At 52.8% G+C, this 16,883-nt stretch overlaps 7 protein-coding genes across 7 annotated transcripts; 4 read left to right on the top strand and 3 right to left on the bottom strand.

The window, feature by feature from the left end:
- Positions 1-207: 207 nt before the first annotated feature.
- Positions 208-1,005, top strand: AB675_11856 (uncharacterized protein; the record flags this gene model as incomplete). The annotated part of the gene is made up of 1 exon (XM_018140738.1): positions 208-1,005. One exon carries the CDS (start codon positions 208-210, stop codon positions 1,003-1,005), a length of 798 nt encoding a protein of 265 aa, XP_017996793.1.
- A 197-nt stretch (positions 1,006-1,202) lies between these two features.
- On the bottom strand, positions 1,203-2,140 carry AB675_11855 (uncharacterized protein; the record flags this gene model as incomplete). The annotated part of the gene is made up of 2 exons (XM_018140737.1): positions 1,203-1,497; positions 1,539-2,140. 2 exons carry the CDS (start codon positions 2,138-2,140, stop codon positions 1,203-1,205), a joined length of 897 nt encoding a protein of 298 aa, XP_017996709.1.
- A 972-nt stretch (positions 2,141-3,112) lies between these two features.
- Positions 3,113-4,745, top strand: AB675_11854 (uncharacterized protein; the record flags this gene model as incomplete). The annotated part of the gene is made up of 2 exons (XM_018140736.1): positions 3,113-3,602; positions 3,652-4,745. The coding sequence occupies 2 exons, from the start codon at positions 3,113-3,115 to the stop codon at positions 4,743-4,745; spliced, it is 1,584 nt and encodes a 527-aa protein (XP_017996756.1).
- A 1,138-nt stretch (positions 4,746-5,883) lies between these two features.
- AB675_11853 (uncharacterized protein) lies at positions 5,884-7,140 on the top strand (the record flags this gene model as incomplete). Its single annotated transcript, XM_018140735.1, has 2 exons — positions 5,884-6,087; positions 6,136-7,140. 2 exons carry the CDS (start codon positions 5,884-5,886, stop codon positions 7,138-7,140), a joined length of 1,209 nt encoding a protein of 402 aa, XP_017996737.1.
- Positions 7,141-7,424: 284 nt separating this feature from the next.
- On the bottom strand, positions 7,425-9,085 carry AB675_11852 (General alpha-glucoside permease; the record flags this gene model as incomplete). Its single annotated transcript, XM_018140734.1, has 2 exons — positions 7,425-7,766; positions 7,817-9,085. 2 exons carry the CDS (start codon positions 9,083-9,085, stop codon positions 7,425-7,427), a joined length of 1,611 nt encoding a protein of 536 aa, XP_017996721.1.
- Positions 9,086-9,606: 521 nt separating this feature from the next.
- On the top strand, positions 9,607-13,620 carry AB675_11851 (putative sterigmatocystin biosynthesis monooxygenase stcW; the record flags this gene model as incomplete). Its single annotated transcript, XM_018140733.1, has 5 exons — positions 9,607-10,810; positions 10,843-10,995; positions 11,045-11,228; positions 11,287-11,495; positions 11,864-13,620. 5 exons carry the CDS (start codon positions 9,607-9,609, stop codon positions 13,618-13,620), a joined length of 3,507 nt encoding a protein of 1,168 aa, XP_017996711.1.
- Positions 13,621-13,863: 243 nt separating this feature from the next.
- AB675_11850 (putative sterigmatocystin biosynthesis monooxygenase stcW) lies at positions 13,864-15,504 on the bottom strand (the record flags this gene model as incomplete). The annotated part of the gene is made up of 1 exon (XM_018140732.1): positions 13,864-15,504. One exon carries the CDS (start codon positions 15,502-15,504, stop codon positions 13,864-13,866), a length of 1,641 nt encoding a protein of 546 aa, XP_017996829.1.
- Between the last annotated feature and the right edge of the window lie 1,379 nt (positions 15,505-16,883).

Genomic DNA, 16,883 nt, shown 5'->3' with positions numbered 1-16,883 from the left:
GTTTCTGCTTCTGAGAGTCGCATGTGGACGGTACTCAAGTTCGAGCTGCGCAACCTCAAGGCAGATTCTGCAGTCCTGCTTTCAGCTCTTTTTGATACATTTGGATGCCTTGGCTGTGCATTGGAATATGACCGTATCTTTGCACTGGTTGGTGTATGCAGCCTCGTTAGCAGGATGCATGACCTTCAAATTCGAGTTGATTACGGGATGTCGAGATCCGATCTCCTCGCGCTCAGTGCGAGCCAGCCAGGCTGGACACATTCCGTTAGCTGGGAAGACGCCACAGTATTTCTACAGAACTTCTTGTTCACGATTGGCATGAGCCCGGACGAGCTCTGCCAAGACAACAGGGTACTCATGCAAACGTTGCCCCCGTTCATATCACTACTGCAACGTATGGTCAGCTGGCGCAACGCCGGGGACTCCGACCTCGTGCGCGACAGAGCAACAGTTGTAAAAGTCCGCGATGTCTTATTCGAAGACGAACCGCAAAATACTAATATGCAGGGCTACGGGCATGTGATTGGTAATTCTCTCTTTCTTGAGTACAAAACGAGCATCCTACCGTTTCGGGGCGACGACTTCACATTGGACGAAAATGACCTGATCTGCCTTCAACCAGCAAATATTAGGTTTCCCGAAGAGTACGCAAAGATGTACTCTACAGGCTTCCTGGTCAGAGCCAGGAGCGACGGCCCGAAGAGGAATTTGTGTTTGTGTGGTATCTTGATTGCGTCTCACCTACAACTAAAACATCTCGATGAAATACCGCCAGACCTGGTCAAAGCAATTGCCACATTGCAGGAATTTGGTCGAGACCTCGACGATGCTATGCCTGGCATGAACGACGAGGTTGTCACAGCGTTGAAATGTCCGACCATGCCGTACCTGCGCCTGCTTGCACAATTCCGCCAGCTGGTACTGCTCTTGAGACATTGGAGAAGTGTTCGCAACCAGCCATACATACCAGATGCAGATCTCTGGAAACAGCGTGCACACGAATAACAACGCGCTATTTCCGATAATGTCTCCATATGATCTGGTCACAAGGTCCTGTCACAAGCATGAGCAAAGGCAGTCCGATAGAGAGCCTGTTATCTGGATCCTATACCACGATGAATTACTCCTTGCGCTTTGCTACGAGGCCCTGACCGGAATTCGCGACAGCTGTATCGCAGGCGATCTACAAGTGGCCCTTGACGTCACACGCGTCGAGATGGGGACACAAATCGCCGTACAGCCGCCTCAACATTTCCGCCTTCCAGACCTAGCGGCTTATTCGAAGACCTCCCGTGCTTCTCGAAATCCGCCTGGAACTCATCTCCTCCAAACAATGCGCTAGCAGCCAGCGTTCCCTGCGCGATCATCCATGGCATCCCTTGCGCACCGCTCTTGATCACCTCCTCCGCGCCCTTGATCTTTTCTTCGCTGGTCACGTGCTTGACTTCCCATTTGGTGCCTGACACGTTTTCTGCCAGCGCCAGTAGCTGGTTCTGGCTGGTCGAGAAGGACGAGGTGTAGACGTACTGATTCTTCACCTTCTCTGGTTGGCGCAACACCGCGATCGTGCTTTGGCAATATCCTCGTTGGTGGAAGCCGAGAAAGTCGCATCGCCGGAATCCCAGATCTCAGCAGTTTGGCCCTTGAGGTTGAAACCCAGCAATCCAAATGGGAAAGCGAGGTCGAAGAAGATCCCAGTCACTATGGCAGTCCAGATCATGTTCGAGGCGGAATGCGTGGAGCTCAGGTAGTCGATGTCGCTGTCGAGTGCCTCCTGACGCTCAGAGCTAGACCGGACGATGGGTAGCTCGGCGTTGCTGCTCCAGTGGTTCGGAATGAGGTGCTTGACTCCGGCTTCTGCTGCCGCGTCGATGATTGTTCGGTGATGGGCGGCGTTCGCGGAGTGGTTGAAGGCGATGATGACGGCGTCTTGGTTTTGGAGAGCGGTAAGGAGTTCGGGCTTGGTGTAGGCATCCGAAATTTTGATGATGTTAGCCTGTGGTGGGTACCTCGTTTGCTTTCCTGATTCTCGGACGACGACGGTGACCTCGAAGTTGGCTGCGAGCAGTGCTGGTAGCAGTGGCTGGCCAAGGTGTCCTGATGCGCCGAAGAGGGCGACTTTCTGTAATGTCTCTACCATAGCCGGTCCTCTGGACAGTAGCTGTAGTCAATGACTCAGGATTTCACAGCAGAAGTTGTATGCGCTGGTAGATGATCTTGACGAAAATGGTGTTTGTCATATATCTAGGTGGACCTGTATCAGTTATAATTACAGCCTCAACGAAAATGTGTCCGAACGGAGACATTTGCCTGTCCTACTTCTGCAATCGAGAGTTCCCTTCCTGACACGGTGTGCGAGGACGGAAAGTGTGATATCGGTCATCCAGTAGGCCTGAAAGTATAACACTTTGAGTGAAGATCAAGTGATAATCGCAGGCTCGAGACAGACCAAGTTGCTCAGAGCGTCTCAGCGCTGCGACGAGCATAGCATGGCAACCTCTTAGCATTATCCGTGGTTTGCTCACATGCGTCTACCCGGATCAAGAAGGAGAACCATCAGAGCTGTGCAGCGCCATGTTAAGACGCCGGTTGTGCACGAGGGGCAGCAGCACACTCTGAGGCATTGAGGCACTCCATCGGAAATTGTAAGGACCCTACAGCCGCCGCGACTGCATTACGGTCATGGAAGACCTAAGGCGGTGGTATAATTGAGAATTTCGAGAATGCTGAGTACTTTGAGGTACTTCGGTAGTCACAACTGGATTTATATTTGCTTGGTACAGTGCACCAAACCCTTGCACAGAACGTGGGATCCCACGCCTACCCACCTGGGCAGTGGCTGCTGTGGCTGACCCCTATAAAGCCACACGCCGGAGGGCGAGTCCGCGGCACTAGAGCCCAGAGATCTCGCAGCTGTCAGATCGTCGATCGATCAACCACTACTCAGATCTTGCTTATTGAACGAGCAAACATGTAACCATCATCAACTAATCCGGTTGCCTGTCCCGCCTAAAGCTTCACCGACGACTCTTTTTGGTCAAAGCCAATTCTCAATCTGACCGTACTTCTGTCCCACGCGACCACTGAATTGGCATGCTACACGACAGCGAAGATGGCACCAAGATTCGAGAGCTCACCGCCGGAAGACGAGGAGAGACCTTTGCTACACGCCGACAATGTCAGCTTTCATTCTGCTGATGCACACGACAGCTCATCGTCAGAAGGTCAGCAGGTAGCGTTTGGCGACGAGGATTCAGAAAATCCGCGGCAATGGTCCGACAAGCAGAAGCTCACAAACGTCGGCATTATCGCGTTAATGGCAATCTTGTCGCCTCTTGCGTCGTCAATGTTCACGCCGGGCATTTCTCAGATCGCGAAAGACCTCAATTGTGGAGAGCAGGAAGTCATTGCAACGACGACAGGCTTCGTGATCATGCTTGGCGTGGGACCTCTGATACTGGCTCCCTTCAGCGAGACATTTGGCCGGCGTATAGTCTACATTGTCTGCTTTTCGGCGTTCACCCTACTCCAGATTCCGACAGCACTGAGTCCGAATATTGCTACTTTGATCAGTGTTCGGGCTATAAGTGGTCTGTTCGGCAGTAAGTCCATCGTCACTCCACCATGGTGACATTCTGACTGACCTCACAGGTGTCGGGATAGCAAACGGTGGTGGTACAATTAGTGATATGTATCCGTCCTCGCAGCGGGCCGGTATATTTGGCTGGTATCTGCTTGGCCCGCTGCTTGGACCAACATTGGGACCTCTGTTTGGCGGAGTGATCGTCACACGTCTCAATTGGCGATGGATATACTGGGTCTTGCTCATCATCTGCTGTATCAACACCGCCGTCGGTATCATCTTTCTCCGCGAGTCATATGCTCCGGTCATCCTAGCCCGCCGTAAGAAGGCCCTGACCGACAAGTTCTTTGCCAGCCAACGACACAGCAATGGCAATGGCAGTACCGAGTCCGATCCGCTGCTCGATGGAACCCATGGCGAGAGTGCGCCACCAAAAGATCCCGGATTCTGGTACGAAGGCGAAGACCTTCGACCTCTTGGCACCAAGCTTTATGCTTCTCTTAAACGGCCCGTTGCAATCTTCATCCAGCCAATCGTTTTCACCATGAGCTTGTATCAGGCCATCATCTTTGGGACAACATACAGCATATACACCAACATGCAGTCCATCTTCTCGGAGAAGCCTTACAAGTTCAACTCCGAGCAGATCGGGCTACTCTACCTCGGTCCTGGGCTGGGCTTCTTGGCCTCGGTCTGGTTTCTTGTACCCAAGATCGACACCGTCTACAACGCGCTCACCAAGAAGAACAATGGCGTATCCATGCCCGAGTACCGCCTTCCACTCGCCAACATCGGTGCTGTTCTGATCCCAATCACTCTGTTCGGTTTCGCCTGGACCATTGAGTACAAGCTGCACTTCATGATCCCGATCTCCATTAGCTTCCTGTATGGGTTTGGTCAGGTTGTGATTCTCAACACCGTGCAGAACTACTATATCGACAGCTTCGAGAAGTACGCGGCAAGTGCTATCGCTGGTGGTAGTGTGTTTAGAAGTGTGATGGGAGGCATTGTGCCACTATTCGCGCCGATGTTGTTCGAAAAGCTTGGGTATGGCTGGGGCATCAGTGTGTTCGGCTTTCTCGCTCTGGCAGTTGCGCCTTCGCCATTAGTGTTCTGGAGATACGGGCCTGCGTTGAGGGAGCGGTTTAAGCTGAAGGTGTAGGATAATATGGAGGGAGGACACGAAGTCTGCTGTGGAATGGCGGTGTATCGACGCAACCATGCCTTGCCGTCCTTGCTCGGGGATGACAGGAATAGTATTGCATATATGGTGGCACGTTTTCTATGTGATGGCGATTGGTCGCAGTAAGTGCACATTTATATTCATATGAGCATAGCGCGGCGTTTGTTGTGACTACTTAGGTATACAAAAGCTCATCGAGGTCAAGGATAAATTTGACAAACCAAATGATGTCTGTGGGAGGAGTGTACCATCTCAAAGAAAGCGTGATCGCAGCATAGTAGGCACGTCGGTATATTCGATAATTTTTGCTGCGGCACTGTAAAACCTAAACTTGGAAAGCGCGATGCTCTTCTTGACTTCGTTTCACATCCTTCGGGTAACACTTCCATCAAAATTCGATGATGCTCGCAGGCATGGCTCCGGCGCTGCCCAACAGATGGCGCTGTTACGAGCTTCCGGAAGCCGTTGATCGACAGCGGCTCCATGTTTCGGGTCTGACACCGAAGAGATGAGGCGGTCAAAAAATCAAGATCTGCGCGCCCATTCCATATCGGGAATGCCAAACAGAAAGTTGGCTAGGATCTCATCTATCCTCGCGTCTTGAGCGGCGTCGATGCGCGAGACAACACATCTCGATGCAGCGAGCTCACGCATTAATGCGGTGACGATGTGGCTTCTGTAAGCGAAACCATTCGAATGAAGTTTGTCAGGTCTGATTTGGACCAATTCGAAACATCCAAGGAAGCTGTCGTTAACAGATCCCCTGAACCTGGCAGGTGAGGCGCTGCGAACCTTATTCCAAGGTCGCAATTCCAATGTCTATTGGCCCGTGCCTTGAAAGAATGCCCAAGGTGCTGGAAAGGGGATCCCGACAACACGGTAAGGAGTTAACGTCTCGAGATCGACGTTTTGGTACCGAGAATGCCGCAATCGTTGGTTCGTACTTTGCATATGTTGACCTGGTACCCAAGCATGATCTGGGCCGGGAAATTGATGTCTAGGCACGACTTCACTTCAACGGCTTACAAGTAGCCAACCTCAGCATCAAGGTACCTTTGACTTTCGACAGCGTACTGACCTATATTCACGACTCACGACTAACACTGCCTCACGCACCATGGACGCCTCCATTGAGGTGCTGAGCACCTCTCACGTTTCTCTCATCAACCAATGCAATAACACCCAGCCATCACTGCTCCAGATACACGCAAGAATACGAGTGTTACCGAAAGCGTCTGATGCTTCGCCTTTTGATTCGGCGACCTTCACACTGTACGGCGCTGTAAAGACAGAGATAGGCTCGAAGTTTGCCTTGAGAGAAGTGGGTAATCAAGACGATCGGACAGGAGCGCGGGCTAACGTTGCACAGATCTTCGAAATATCGGATGACAAGAGCTGGTTGGAATTCGAGCCATGTTACAAAGAGTCGGCAGAAAGCTATGTGGATGTCACCTTCGACATTCTGCCTAAAGATGACGCCTCCGACAAGTCATCGTCGCAGTCTTTCGTGCCATCTCTTTCACTCAGCGGACAGACCACCGTAACTACATCAGACGTCCTCACCAGCCAGCAAATCATCAAAGGACAATGCGACGTCTTTTATTGGATCGAGGCGGAATTCTGGCATCATCGACAGGTCGTTCATCGAATGAAAGTCAACGTCCACGTATCCAAGTCCACCGCACCAATCCAAATGCAAGTCACCGCTGCTACCCCAGCAGAATTGTTGACGACTCCTGTCAAGCCTCAGAAACGAGCAATGCTCCGCCGAGGCTGGCCACTGAAGCTCAAGAAATACCTCACCCCCAAGATATCAGTTCATGTGCCGAATGACCTCGGCATGGTCTACGCCGCGACCACCAAATCCTATACCGACTACCAGCTCATCGCTGTACCTCTCACATTCCTCCTTGAGACGCCTCCTGCCGACGAGCCGAAGCTCACCGACATGATGGGCCGCTTTCTTGGCACTGCCTCCGTTGAAGCAAAATGGTACACCACGAAGACCTTCTCAACTGCCAACATAGCGGCGCAGAACCCCGACAAGAACAATTCTCTCACGCCACGTATCACCACAAGATCAGTGGTGACGCAGAAACAGCATCTCAGCTTTCCGCCTTTCTACCAGGAGCGAGCATTCCAGACATTGGCAGGAGAAGACCACACAAGCAGATACAGCGCAACGGCGATCTTTGAGATCTTGCTTCCGGACACGATCCGCTGCCCGACTGTCGACACAGAGCTGCTGAAGGTGGCTTACGACTTGGAGCTGAAGATCTCGATGGAGGGCAACAATACGGCTGCTGAGAAGGACTTGGGAATCGTGCCATGTGCGGCGAAGTTGAGGTTTCCGGTTCGGGTCGAGACGATGTGATGTGATGATGCTCACGATGATTTATTCACTTCGCATATTGCACCCATGGAGTGCATACTGATCTTAGCAAGCGCCCGCATACCATGGCATTTGGTAAGGCGTTTATAGATTGCTTCAAGGGTATACCCACAACGATGCGACACGACGAATGACGATATAATATCATTTACAAGACCTCCAGGAATCTTGCTTGCCATGACAGATCATCTTTGTTGCTTACTGAGTCTAGATTACATACTGTTGAGCTCAATCAGAACGTCGATGCCATTCAGTACAGAGCACACTCAGTCATCACTCAGCACAGTCTTGTGGAACTTCCTCGCCGGGACTTCCCTCGCATACAGCTTATCAAGCTGATCGGCCGTCCGATTCTTTGTCTCCGGCAAGAACCAGAACACCCCGAGGAAGCCGAGCAAGCTCGTGGCGCCGAAGACAAAGCCCACCTTCCCGCCCAGGTTGCCCGCGTCGGGGTTGAACATGTAGGGAAACACGAACGCAACAGCCCACTGGAAGAAGCACAGCGTGAGATTGGCCAGACCCTGGGTCTTTGCTCGGAGGCGGAGGGAGGGGATCTCCGCTACCACAGTCCAAGCAACTGTGCCTAGGGTGAGTTGGTAGGTGAATGCCTTTGCACGGGTCAGCAAGTTTTCTAGCTTGAGGTGGTGAGTTGACTTACCCAGACAAACATAAATGACACCGTAGCGAGGTACCCCGGATTCGTCCCAATCAAGGAACATCCGCCGATGATGAACAGACAAATTGTGCCACACAGTTCACCCCAAACGATCAGCGGCCGTCGTCCCAGAGCGCTGATCAGAAACCAAGACAAGATGTTCGCGATAAATTGGAAGCTGTTGTTCAGCATAGTGAGGAAGAAGGACTTCTTCGCGCCGAAACCGATCAACTGGTAGTAGTATGATTGATAGCCGAGCACGAAGACCAGGCCGCCGAGGTACTGGCAGGCGTAGATCCACATGCTGATGAGCGTGCGGCTCCGATTGTGGCGGTTGAAGCACTCGGCGTAAGACGCTGTGGCATTTGCGGTCGATGCGGACTTTTCGTGGTCCAGGGTTTCTTCGATCTGCGCAAGGATGCCCTCTTGGTCGATGCGGCTGTTGCTGCCATGGAGTGCCTGGAGGGATTGGATAGCCTTGTCGCGTTTGGCGGTGTTGACCAGGTAGACTGGAGACTCTGGCCAGAAGTAGATTGTCAGGAGCACAAATGAAGGAATGATCCACTGAAGCATGAATGGGATCTGATAGGCATCGGCGCTGTCCATGGGGCCCATAACATAGATGACGCCTGTGAAGAGGAGGACACCTGAGAACTGAATGGTGTTTGTGACGGCCGTTAGCCAACCTCTCAGCTTCAGAGGAGCTATCTCTGAAGCATACAAAGGTCCGATGACGAGCCATGCTCCGATAGAGAAGCCATTGAGCCCCTTACCGACGCACAGGATTGGCAGTGAGCCTCTGGCAGCGACCTGGGCTCCGACAGCAGCGATCGAGATGGCGCAAAAGATCGCGTTGGTGATCTTCCGTCCCAATCTGTCTGCGAGATAGCCGGTCATCACAGCGCCCAAGATGGCAGTGAGTTGAGACACGCCGGAGAATATGGCTATCCAGTTGGCCGAGATAATGTAGGCCGGAACACCGTCGACCACGAACGCTTCTCCGAAATCTTGTCGAAATCGAGGGATTCCGAGAAGAAACGCAGCGATAACACCGTCGATTCCGTAGCCGAAGACCACAAGCTGGCCGTAGAGTGTCCATAGGATGGATCTGTGGTAGAGCTTGATGGTCTGCCAGAAGCTGAGGGTGGCATCGTTGGCGGCGTATGCCTGTGCCAGGCGAGCACGACCACTCAGGTCTTCTGAGCTGTTGTCATGGTCGACCGACTCAACCTGCTCCTCGCTTGCAGGCTTTTCTGGGACTTGATTGTGCATACTGGGTGTGGATGAAGGCTTCTGTAAGGACTATGGCCTGAAGTTCGGTAGAAGCTATTCCTTGCCTGGCGTTGGAACATGGTCCCTTGTGCGTCTGGGGGAGAGTCTTAAATGTGAAGGAGACCGTCCATGCTGAAGATGGAGCCCCATGGGGCACCCCTCAGGCGACGGGACTCGAGTCGTGGAGAGGCGTTGCTAGAGGAAAGTTTACTTTTCTTTTTGACAGCCGCATGGGTGTCAAGCCAATGCTAGTCCAAGTTTTTGCGCCAAGGATGTGTAGTTGACTCGCTCGGCTTTGTCAACACTCCACCCCGGACTTTTTGTGCACAATAGCACGCGTTCTGGGGAAGACGGCTTCCGAGAATGCGCGAGGACTCTACAGTCTCAGCGGGACATTGCAGCGAGGCTATCGTTGATAATGAGTGCAAGCGCAACCTCGTCTAGAGTGCTTGTATGCACAGAAGTCGTCCAAAACACCAACCGTGCCAAGCCAAGTCAGGGACCACTTCAAGCTCACAGTTATGGCTCCCGGCATACTCATTGAGGACACGCCGGAAGAGTCGGCCTTGTATGAGGAAGCGCCTGTGCTCCCGCTCCCGCAGTTACCGGACGACTATGGCTATACATACGACCACCGAAATGGATACGTGCCAGAGTCTTTGGAAGAGACGACAGCGTATAAGGTCGCCGAGCACATCTTGTGGGCGCCTCGCAAAATCCGCGTGGCGTCCATAGGGGCAGGAGCGGCTGGAATCATGCTCTGCTACAAGAAGGAAAAGGAGTTCGGCGACGACATTGACCTTGTCGTATACGATCGTTACGACTCTTGCGGAGGAGTCTGGCATGCCAACAAGTATCCGGGATGCCGGTGTGATGTCCCTTCGCCAGCTTATCAATTTTCGTTTGCTCCTAGTGCTGAGTGGCCACGTTACTACTCGTCCGCCGAGGACATCAAGAAGTACTATCACGGCTTCGCAGAGAGCCACGGATACCTCGAAAAGTACATCCGGCTCAGACACGAGATCACCTCGGCCACGTGGCTGGAAAATGAAGGACAGTGGCTGCTCAATATCAAGCACACATTGTCGGATGGATCCGTGGTCCGGAAGCAGGACAGAGTCGAATTTCTCATCGCGAACATAGGTGTGCTCAATACTTGGAGATGGCCCAACATCCCAGACCGAGAACTCTTCACTGGCGCCATAACGCATTCAGCCGCATACGATACGAGCATCGATCTAGACAACAAGCGAGTAGCTGTGATCGGTTCTGGTGCGTCATCAATACAGATCATCCCAGCGATACAGCCGCGGGTGAAGGAACTGGTTTCGTTCTACAGAACACCACAATGGATCTCTTCCGGACTCGGCGTGGCAGGGTACACTGATCCAGAGGGCAAGAACTTCACGTTTTCCGATGAACAAAAGGCACAGTTCCGCGACGATCCTGAGTACTACCTCAAGTTCCGCAAGGCTATGGAGCAGCAGATCAACTCTAGCTTTCGCCACAATCTCAAAGACCATCTATGGCAGCAGAAAGGGCGGGAGATGACCAGTGAGCGTATGCGAAAGCTGTTGAAGGATGACCCGCGCCTTGTGAAGCGTCTTGTACCAGACTTCCCAATGGGGTGCCGTCGACTCGGGCCTGCAGAAGGCTTCCTCGAGGCGATGCAAGAGCCTAACGTCACACTGCCCGAGTCAGCCATCAAAGCATTCACGAAGAACGGTATACTCACCGAAGACGGACAAGAGTACCAGTGGATGTCATCATCTGCGCAACGGGCTTCGACGTCAGCTTCAAGCCATACTTCCCGATTAATGGTCGTGGTGGTCAATCCCTTGCGAAGCAGTGGGATAAGGATCCTGCAGCATACCTTGCGATGGGTGCTCCCGGATTTCCGAACTTCATGGGTGAGTCCCTTGGCCGAACTTCGCAAACTGTAGAGTAACAATCTTCTAGTTGGCTCATTGGGCCCAAATTGTCCTGCTGGTCATGGGTCCTTTGTAACTGTACTGGAGGCTGCGCAGAATTACATCTGCAAGTTAATCCGCAAGCTGCAGACAGAGAATATCAAGTCTCTTGATGTGAAGCACGATGCGGTACAAGAGTACAACGAGCACATACATGAGTGGTTGAAGCGAACGTAAGTCGAGCATCCCCTTCTCCGCCTCTCATCATCGTCCGTCTGCTAAGCAACGCAGTGTCTGGACTGCTGGCTGCAGATCGTGGTACAACCAAGGTCAAGCAGGAGGGAAGGTCACCGCTCAGTATCCCGGATCTCTGGTACATTGGAAGAAGATCCTGGAGGAGCCACGATACGAAGACTTCGACATCAAGTATCGTGGAAGGAATCGTTTCCAGTTCATGGGGAATGGTTTCACGAAGGAGGAGGTCACGGGTGAGGATCTGAGTTGGTATCTTGATCCCGAGTTCCTAGCGAAACCGTTGTTTCACCACTAGATGAACGTTTGAATGGAATTATTGTAATGTAGAGAGAGAGTGCAGCATGGATGCGTGGACATTTTGGCCGGAGTCGCAGCGTGTTTGATAAGATGCAAATGGGAAGAACTCCAGGGCTGTTTGTTCCTATCCCAGAGCCCCAAATATCAAATCACAGGTGCACGTCAGATAGCTGAGGAGCCCAGTCCAGGCGCCGAATGCCCCTATAGTCCGAGTCTGGAAGTCTGGACCCATGCGGACGCCCCTATGCCCCGCGAAGATCCCGTGTGCGGGGAGAAGGAGCTATCGACCCCTGCCTAAATTACCAATCCCCTCCAGGGCTCTCTCTGCTTCTTCGGCTAGATCAACCTTCATCACAACTCGTGGACGATGCCACGACCTCGACGTCGCGACCGTTGGTTGCTGGCAATGTGTTCGAAGACGAGGACGACAGCGTAGACCGGCCTGGTAAGGAGGGAGAGAAGTCTGCTCGAAAACGCGCAAGAGATCGCGTAGCCCAGCAAGAGCACCGAAAACGTCAGAAGGTCTACGTCGAACAGCTGGAAGCGAAGATCGAGTCCATGATCAAGCACTCTTCATCCAGTGACTTCACGGCACTGATGCAGGAAAATGAGGCTTTGCGGAATGAAGTGAAACGACTCCGAGGCTTTTTCGATGGCGTCCAAGCTCTTGTGCAAGCACAAGAGCCCTCCAGTCCGCCAGCTGGCGCCGTCGTCGACACTAGCAATTTTGATAACAGCGGCGATGTTGGGCACAGCAGCCTCCAGCAGCATGCTAATGTCGCTATGAACTGTGGCGTGGATGGGACGCTGCGGGCCGGGAATTCAGAGCTCACACCACCACAATGCAGTAGCGAAGATATCGAGCAGGACGAGCTCAATGAAGCTACTGCTTGCATGTACCCGACTCTGGTCTCGAATGCCACCGAGTACGACTCGTCTGCTGCATTCGGCACGTTGAGCGTGCCTTTACATATGCAAGCTCACAGCTCGACCGTGATGACCAACCAGGAGCAACCATCTCAGCATGCTTTTGCACGTTGGCCGAACACTGACACTCACGACACACGTGTCTCAAGATCTATTCGAGTACCAACGCCTCTTTCGATGCTGGACTTCAGTGCTGGCTGGCCCGAGCTACTTCCGTGGTTCCAATCACCCGCCAGGTCTCAGGGGCCATACGCGTACGGCACCGGCAATTTAGCCCCGGGGACAGAAGCGCTACAGGACGCCTCTCAGTTCTCGCAACCTTTCGCTCATACCAGAATGTCCAGTCAACAGCAAGGCGAGCAATTTCCTCATCTGCCGCACCACCTTCGATTGCCGTCCTTGTTGGGACATCTCGCGTCAACGGACGCAATCTTACTCGAATTTCTGCGCCTCCCTGACCACGGTCTCATCCACGCCGGCGGCTCGCGTCTGCCGCGACCATCAATCAAGGACTTTATTCTCAACAACTCGCCCAATGGTTTGTCTTCGAGGATCAAGTCCTACATTGCTCCTTTTAGCCGCAACGAGAGAATACCTGAGACCTTAGCATCATACTGGATCATTACGCTCTTCACGCGCTGGTACATCAACAAGGACCAGGAGTCTTACAATGACATGCCAGCTTGGCTCCGGCCGACGAAGCTTCAACAAAGCATGTCTCACGCGATGACCCTTTCATTCATGCCCTGGCCGGGAATACGCGATGCTGCAATTGCTGCGTCTCTATCGAGTCCGGCCATGGTCGAAGACATCATGGTGACTCTTGGCCAATTCATGGAAGTAGACTTGAGCTGTGCATATTCTCAAGCCGGTCTGAACACTGCCGATCATGCTTCATTCAACGGTTCTGGTAATAACGGACACGATTTGTTAACCCAGATCCTGGTCAGACCTGACTCCTCCAACGTGCTCGACACTGCCATCAAAGACCTACGGAATTGGACACTGAGAGATGGATTCTTTGCCAGATACCCTCAATGGAGAAGTCTTTATGTGGTCCCTCGCGACCAACTTTATCCTCCACCAGCGACCGATCAGGGCTTTGCAGTGGACTCGATGCATCCCGGGCTGGCTTTGCTAGTGTGACTACTCGCATCTAGTCAAGATAGTACGTCAAATCCTCCCTGCGAGACTCTCGCTGAGACCTTCCATCACCAAGATACGAGAACATGTCGCCTGCCTGACAGTAAGTCATCTCGAAGTCTTCCCATCGTGGGTTCTCGATAGCCTCCATGAAATGGACGCTAGAGCCGGGCCAGACCGCTGTTACTCTACCAGAATTTCGGTCTTTGTCTGTCTGACGTTAGCCTCGGTCAAGATCGTCGCAACCTACTCACACCAGCTCTTGCAGTTACCAGTCCAGACAAGATCTTGATGCACTCTGTGCATGTAGTCATTAAGCTGACGCTGCACGCCCGATTTCACCTCCAATGTTCGTATCTGGCATTGCTGCATCTTCTGGATCGCCCTGCGAATGTATTTGGCAGTTGCTTCAATACAAGGGAATAACGAGCCATTGGCGATAGGACAGTTCGGACCAAGCAATGTGAAATAATTAGGAAGTCCAGCAACCGTCAAGCCAAAATACGCCTCTGGACCGCTTTGCGACCACAACTCTTTGAGAGTCCGACCACCTCTCCCAGCTATCCTATATCTGCCGTGGAAAGATGTGTCGAAGCCAGTCGCACAAACGAGCACATCGAGTTTGTGCATCTTTCCGTCCGTCGTCAATATGCCACTTTCGCAGATGGACTCAATTGGAACACGCTCAACATGGACATTTTTCTGTTGCACTGCCTCCAGATATGGCTTCCCAGGCGTTGGCCGACGACAACCGAGCTCCCACTTAGGAATGAGTTTCTCCTGCAACTCAGGTGAAGATGCAAGTGCTTCGCGCATCACATTCTCAGCCCAACGGCGTCCCGCATCCTGCTCTGCGGAGTCCTTCCGCTGTCCGGCGAAGTTCTCGTTCATTTGCTGTTCGATCCGTTTCCGGAAAGCCCGGTACATGGCTGCATCACTGGCGAACTGCTCCTTCTGCGACTTGGTATAACATTCATTGTAGATCGACGACTCTATGCCGAAGCCGACCGTTGGTAAGATGTAAGTTGGGCTGCGGACGAAGACCTCGAGTGATTCAGCAATCTTCTGGATCGAAGGAACGATCTGAATCGAGGATGCTCCGGATCCTATGACACCAACACTACGGCCTCGCATATCGACCTGGGGGTTCCAGGACGCCGAGTGCAGAAGCTCGCCCTTATATGATCGAAGGCCGGGGATGTCGGGCCATCTCCAATTATTCAGAATCCCACCAGCATTGACGAACAAGTCGCATTCTTGGAAAGAGGTCTCCTGCGAGACCTGATCTTCGATCTGTATCACCCACTTGGACCTCTGATCCATCCACTGAGCATCCACAACTCTGCTCTTCAGCGTGATGTACTCGTATAGCGACTCTTTGATTGCAACAGTCTTGATGTACTCGCCTATTTCTTCGGCTGGGGCGAAATGGTGACTCCAATTTGGGTTCGAATGAGAAGACCACTGGTAGGCGTGGCTCGCCACATCGCAGGCTGCGCCCGGGTATCTGTTCTCGAACCATGTGCCGCCGACGTCTGCGTTCTTCTCAAAAATCTGAAAGGTGATGTTTGGCAATCCCTTCAGTTCCATGGCAACGGACAGGCCTGAGGGACCGGCGCCAGCGATCAACACATGCAGCGGTCTCTGCGAGCCGTCGTGTATTGGATGACGACCGTATACTCCAGCGGACTGGGTCTCTTGCGCGAGCTTGTCTGTGGTCGAGTCCTCAACATCGGACCGTTCGCTGATGGTAGAGTCGCCTAGGGTCGAGTCGTCCGATAGTGGGGTTTGCGAAACTGCCATTGTGAGCTCCTTCACCTCAAGCTCTGTTATCGAAACAGCAGGCTTCACAGGGTCATCTAAGTGTGTTGCGATTTTCACAGCCATATCGGCGGTGTTACTTGGGCGACAGCAATAGAAAGGATCCATTCCTGCTAAAGCTGAGATGCTCAGCTGTCTTCGGATGATGTCTGGACTCACAGTCACTGCTAGTAAGCTTCATGCCTGATGGACGAAACGCCTGCTGCTTACGCCTCAGGAACCTCCCACAGTTGAGCAGACTTTCCCCAGATTTTCTCCACATTGACTCGGTGCACTTAGTCATACGATACACAGTGCACGATCGTCGGGGAGCGTGCTCCATTACCAGCGTAAGGTCATCTTCACAAAGGACTCACCTTGACAGAGCTGACTGACTGATCTAAACCATTGCGTTGACAACTCGGAAGTCGGCTCGAAATGACATTCGGATCTGTCTATCTTGAGACCCTCCACCTGGTCTCACCTTGCTGCGCACAATATCGCCAAGTATTGCCGAGACTAAGGACGCTAGCCTGGTGCCGAGTGTTGCTTCGGATATTGACCGACGTCAATCAATCAACGCTCCTGCGCCTTCGCTTAGCAACGGAGGATCGATCTAGACACAGATCGGTCATAAATTGGAATGAAGATTGTTGTTACTGTGTATTGAGCTCGGAATAAACTCAACGCCGGAGCAATGCAACTCCTCCGATTGGTTGCGGTTCCGAACGGGGCAGCAACTCGAACCCATGTTCAAGGTATGCACCGGCCAAGGTCTCGTCACATCCATCTTCTCAGCATGGACAACCGGCGACTGTTGAAGCACCAGGCCAGCAAGATCTCAGGAAATGCGCAAGAATGTCAGTACTTCATTTCGCGCCCAAATCGCCTGTGGCGCGTGTCGTGTCCGCAAGGTCAGATGCGATGTGTCGAGGAAGGACGCCGGGAGCAGATGCACCAACTGCAAGATCGACGGCAAGACATGCATCGTGACGCCTGGTCGAAGGCAACCCAGACGACTGCAACCCATCGAATCGCATAAACAGACGGTGAGGAGTCCGCCGGGTCGCGCGCGGCAGCGAGTTGGCTGACTTGCTATCGCAGAGACAGCTCAGGCCTCGACGCCCTGATCAACTCCCAGACGAGGTCATGGCCAAGCTGCTTGCTGAGACACCGAATTTCTTCAGTGTTCCACAAAAGCACATATGGTCGTTGATTGCAACAAATTACATCGACTATGTGCACCCGCATTTACCCTTCATGCACCTACCAGCGTTTGGAACAAATCTGTTACAACAAGTCGACAACGGATCACTTAGCCCTGTCCTGCTCTTCGCGATCGCAGCAGCCTCGTGGCCTCATATGGCGGTGGAAATCAGCCAGGAAGCAGGATTCTCTTCACCAGTAGAGGCCTCCAAAGAGAATCTTCGAAAGGCCCAGGTACGTCCCTCCCCACTTTGCTGAGT

This window comes from Cyphellophora attinorum (genome assembly GCF_001299255.1).
Source record: "Cyphellophora attinorum strain CBS 131958 chromosome Unknown Contig28, whole genome shotgun sequence".
Classification (NCBI taxonomy): Eukaryota; Fungi; Ascomycota; class Eurotiomycetes; order Chaetothyriales; family Cyphellophoraceae; genus Cyphellophora; species Cyphellophora attinorum.
The sequence above is the reverse complement of the archived record's forward strand: the minus strand, read 5'-3'. Positions and strand labels throughout refer to the sequence as shown.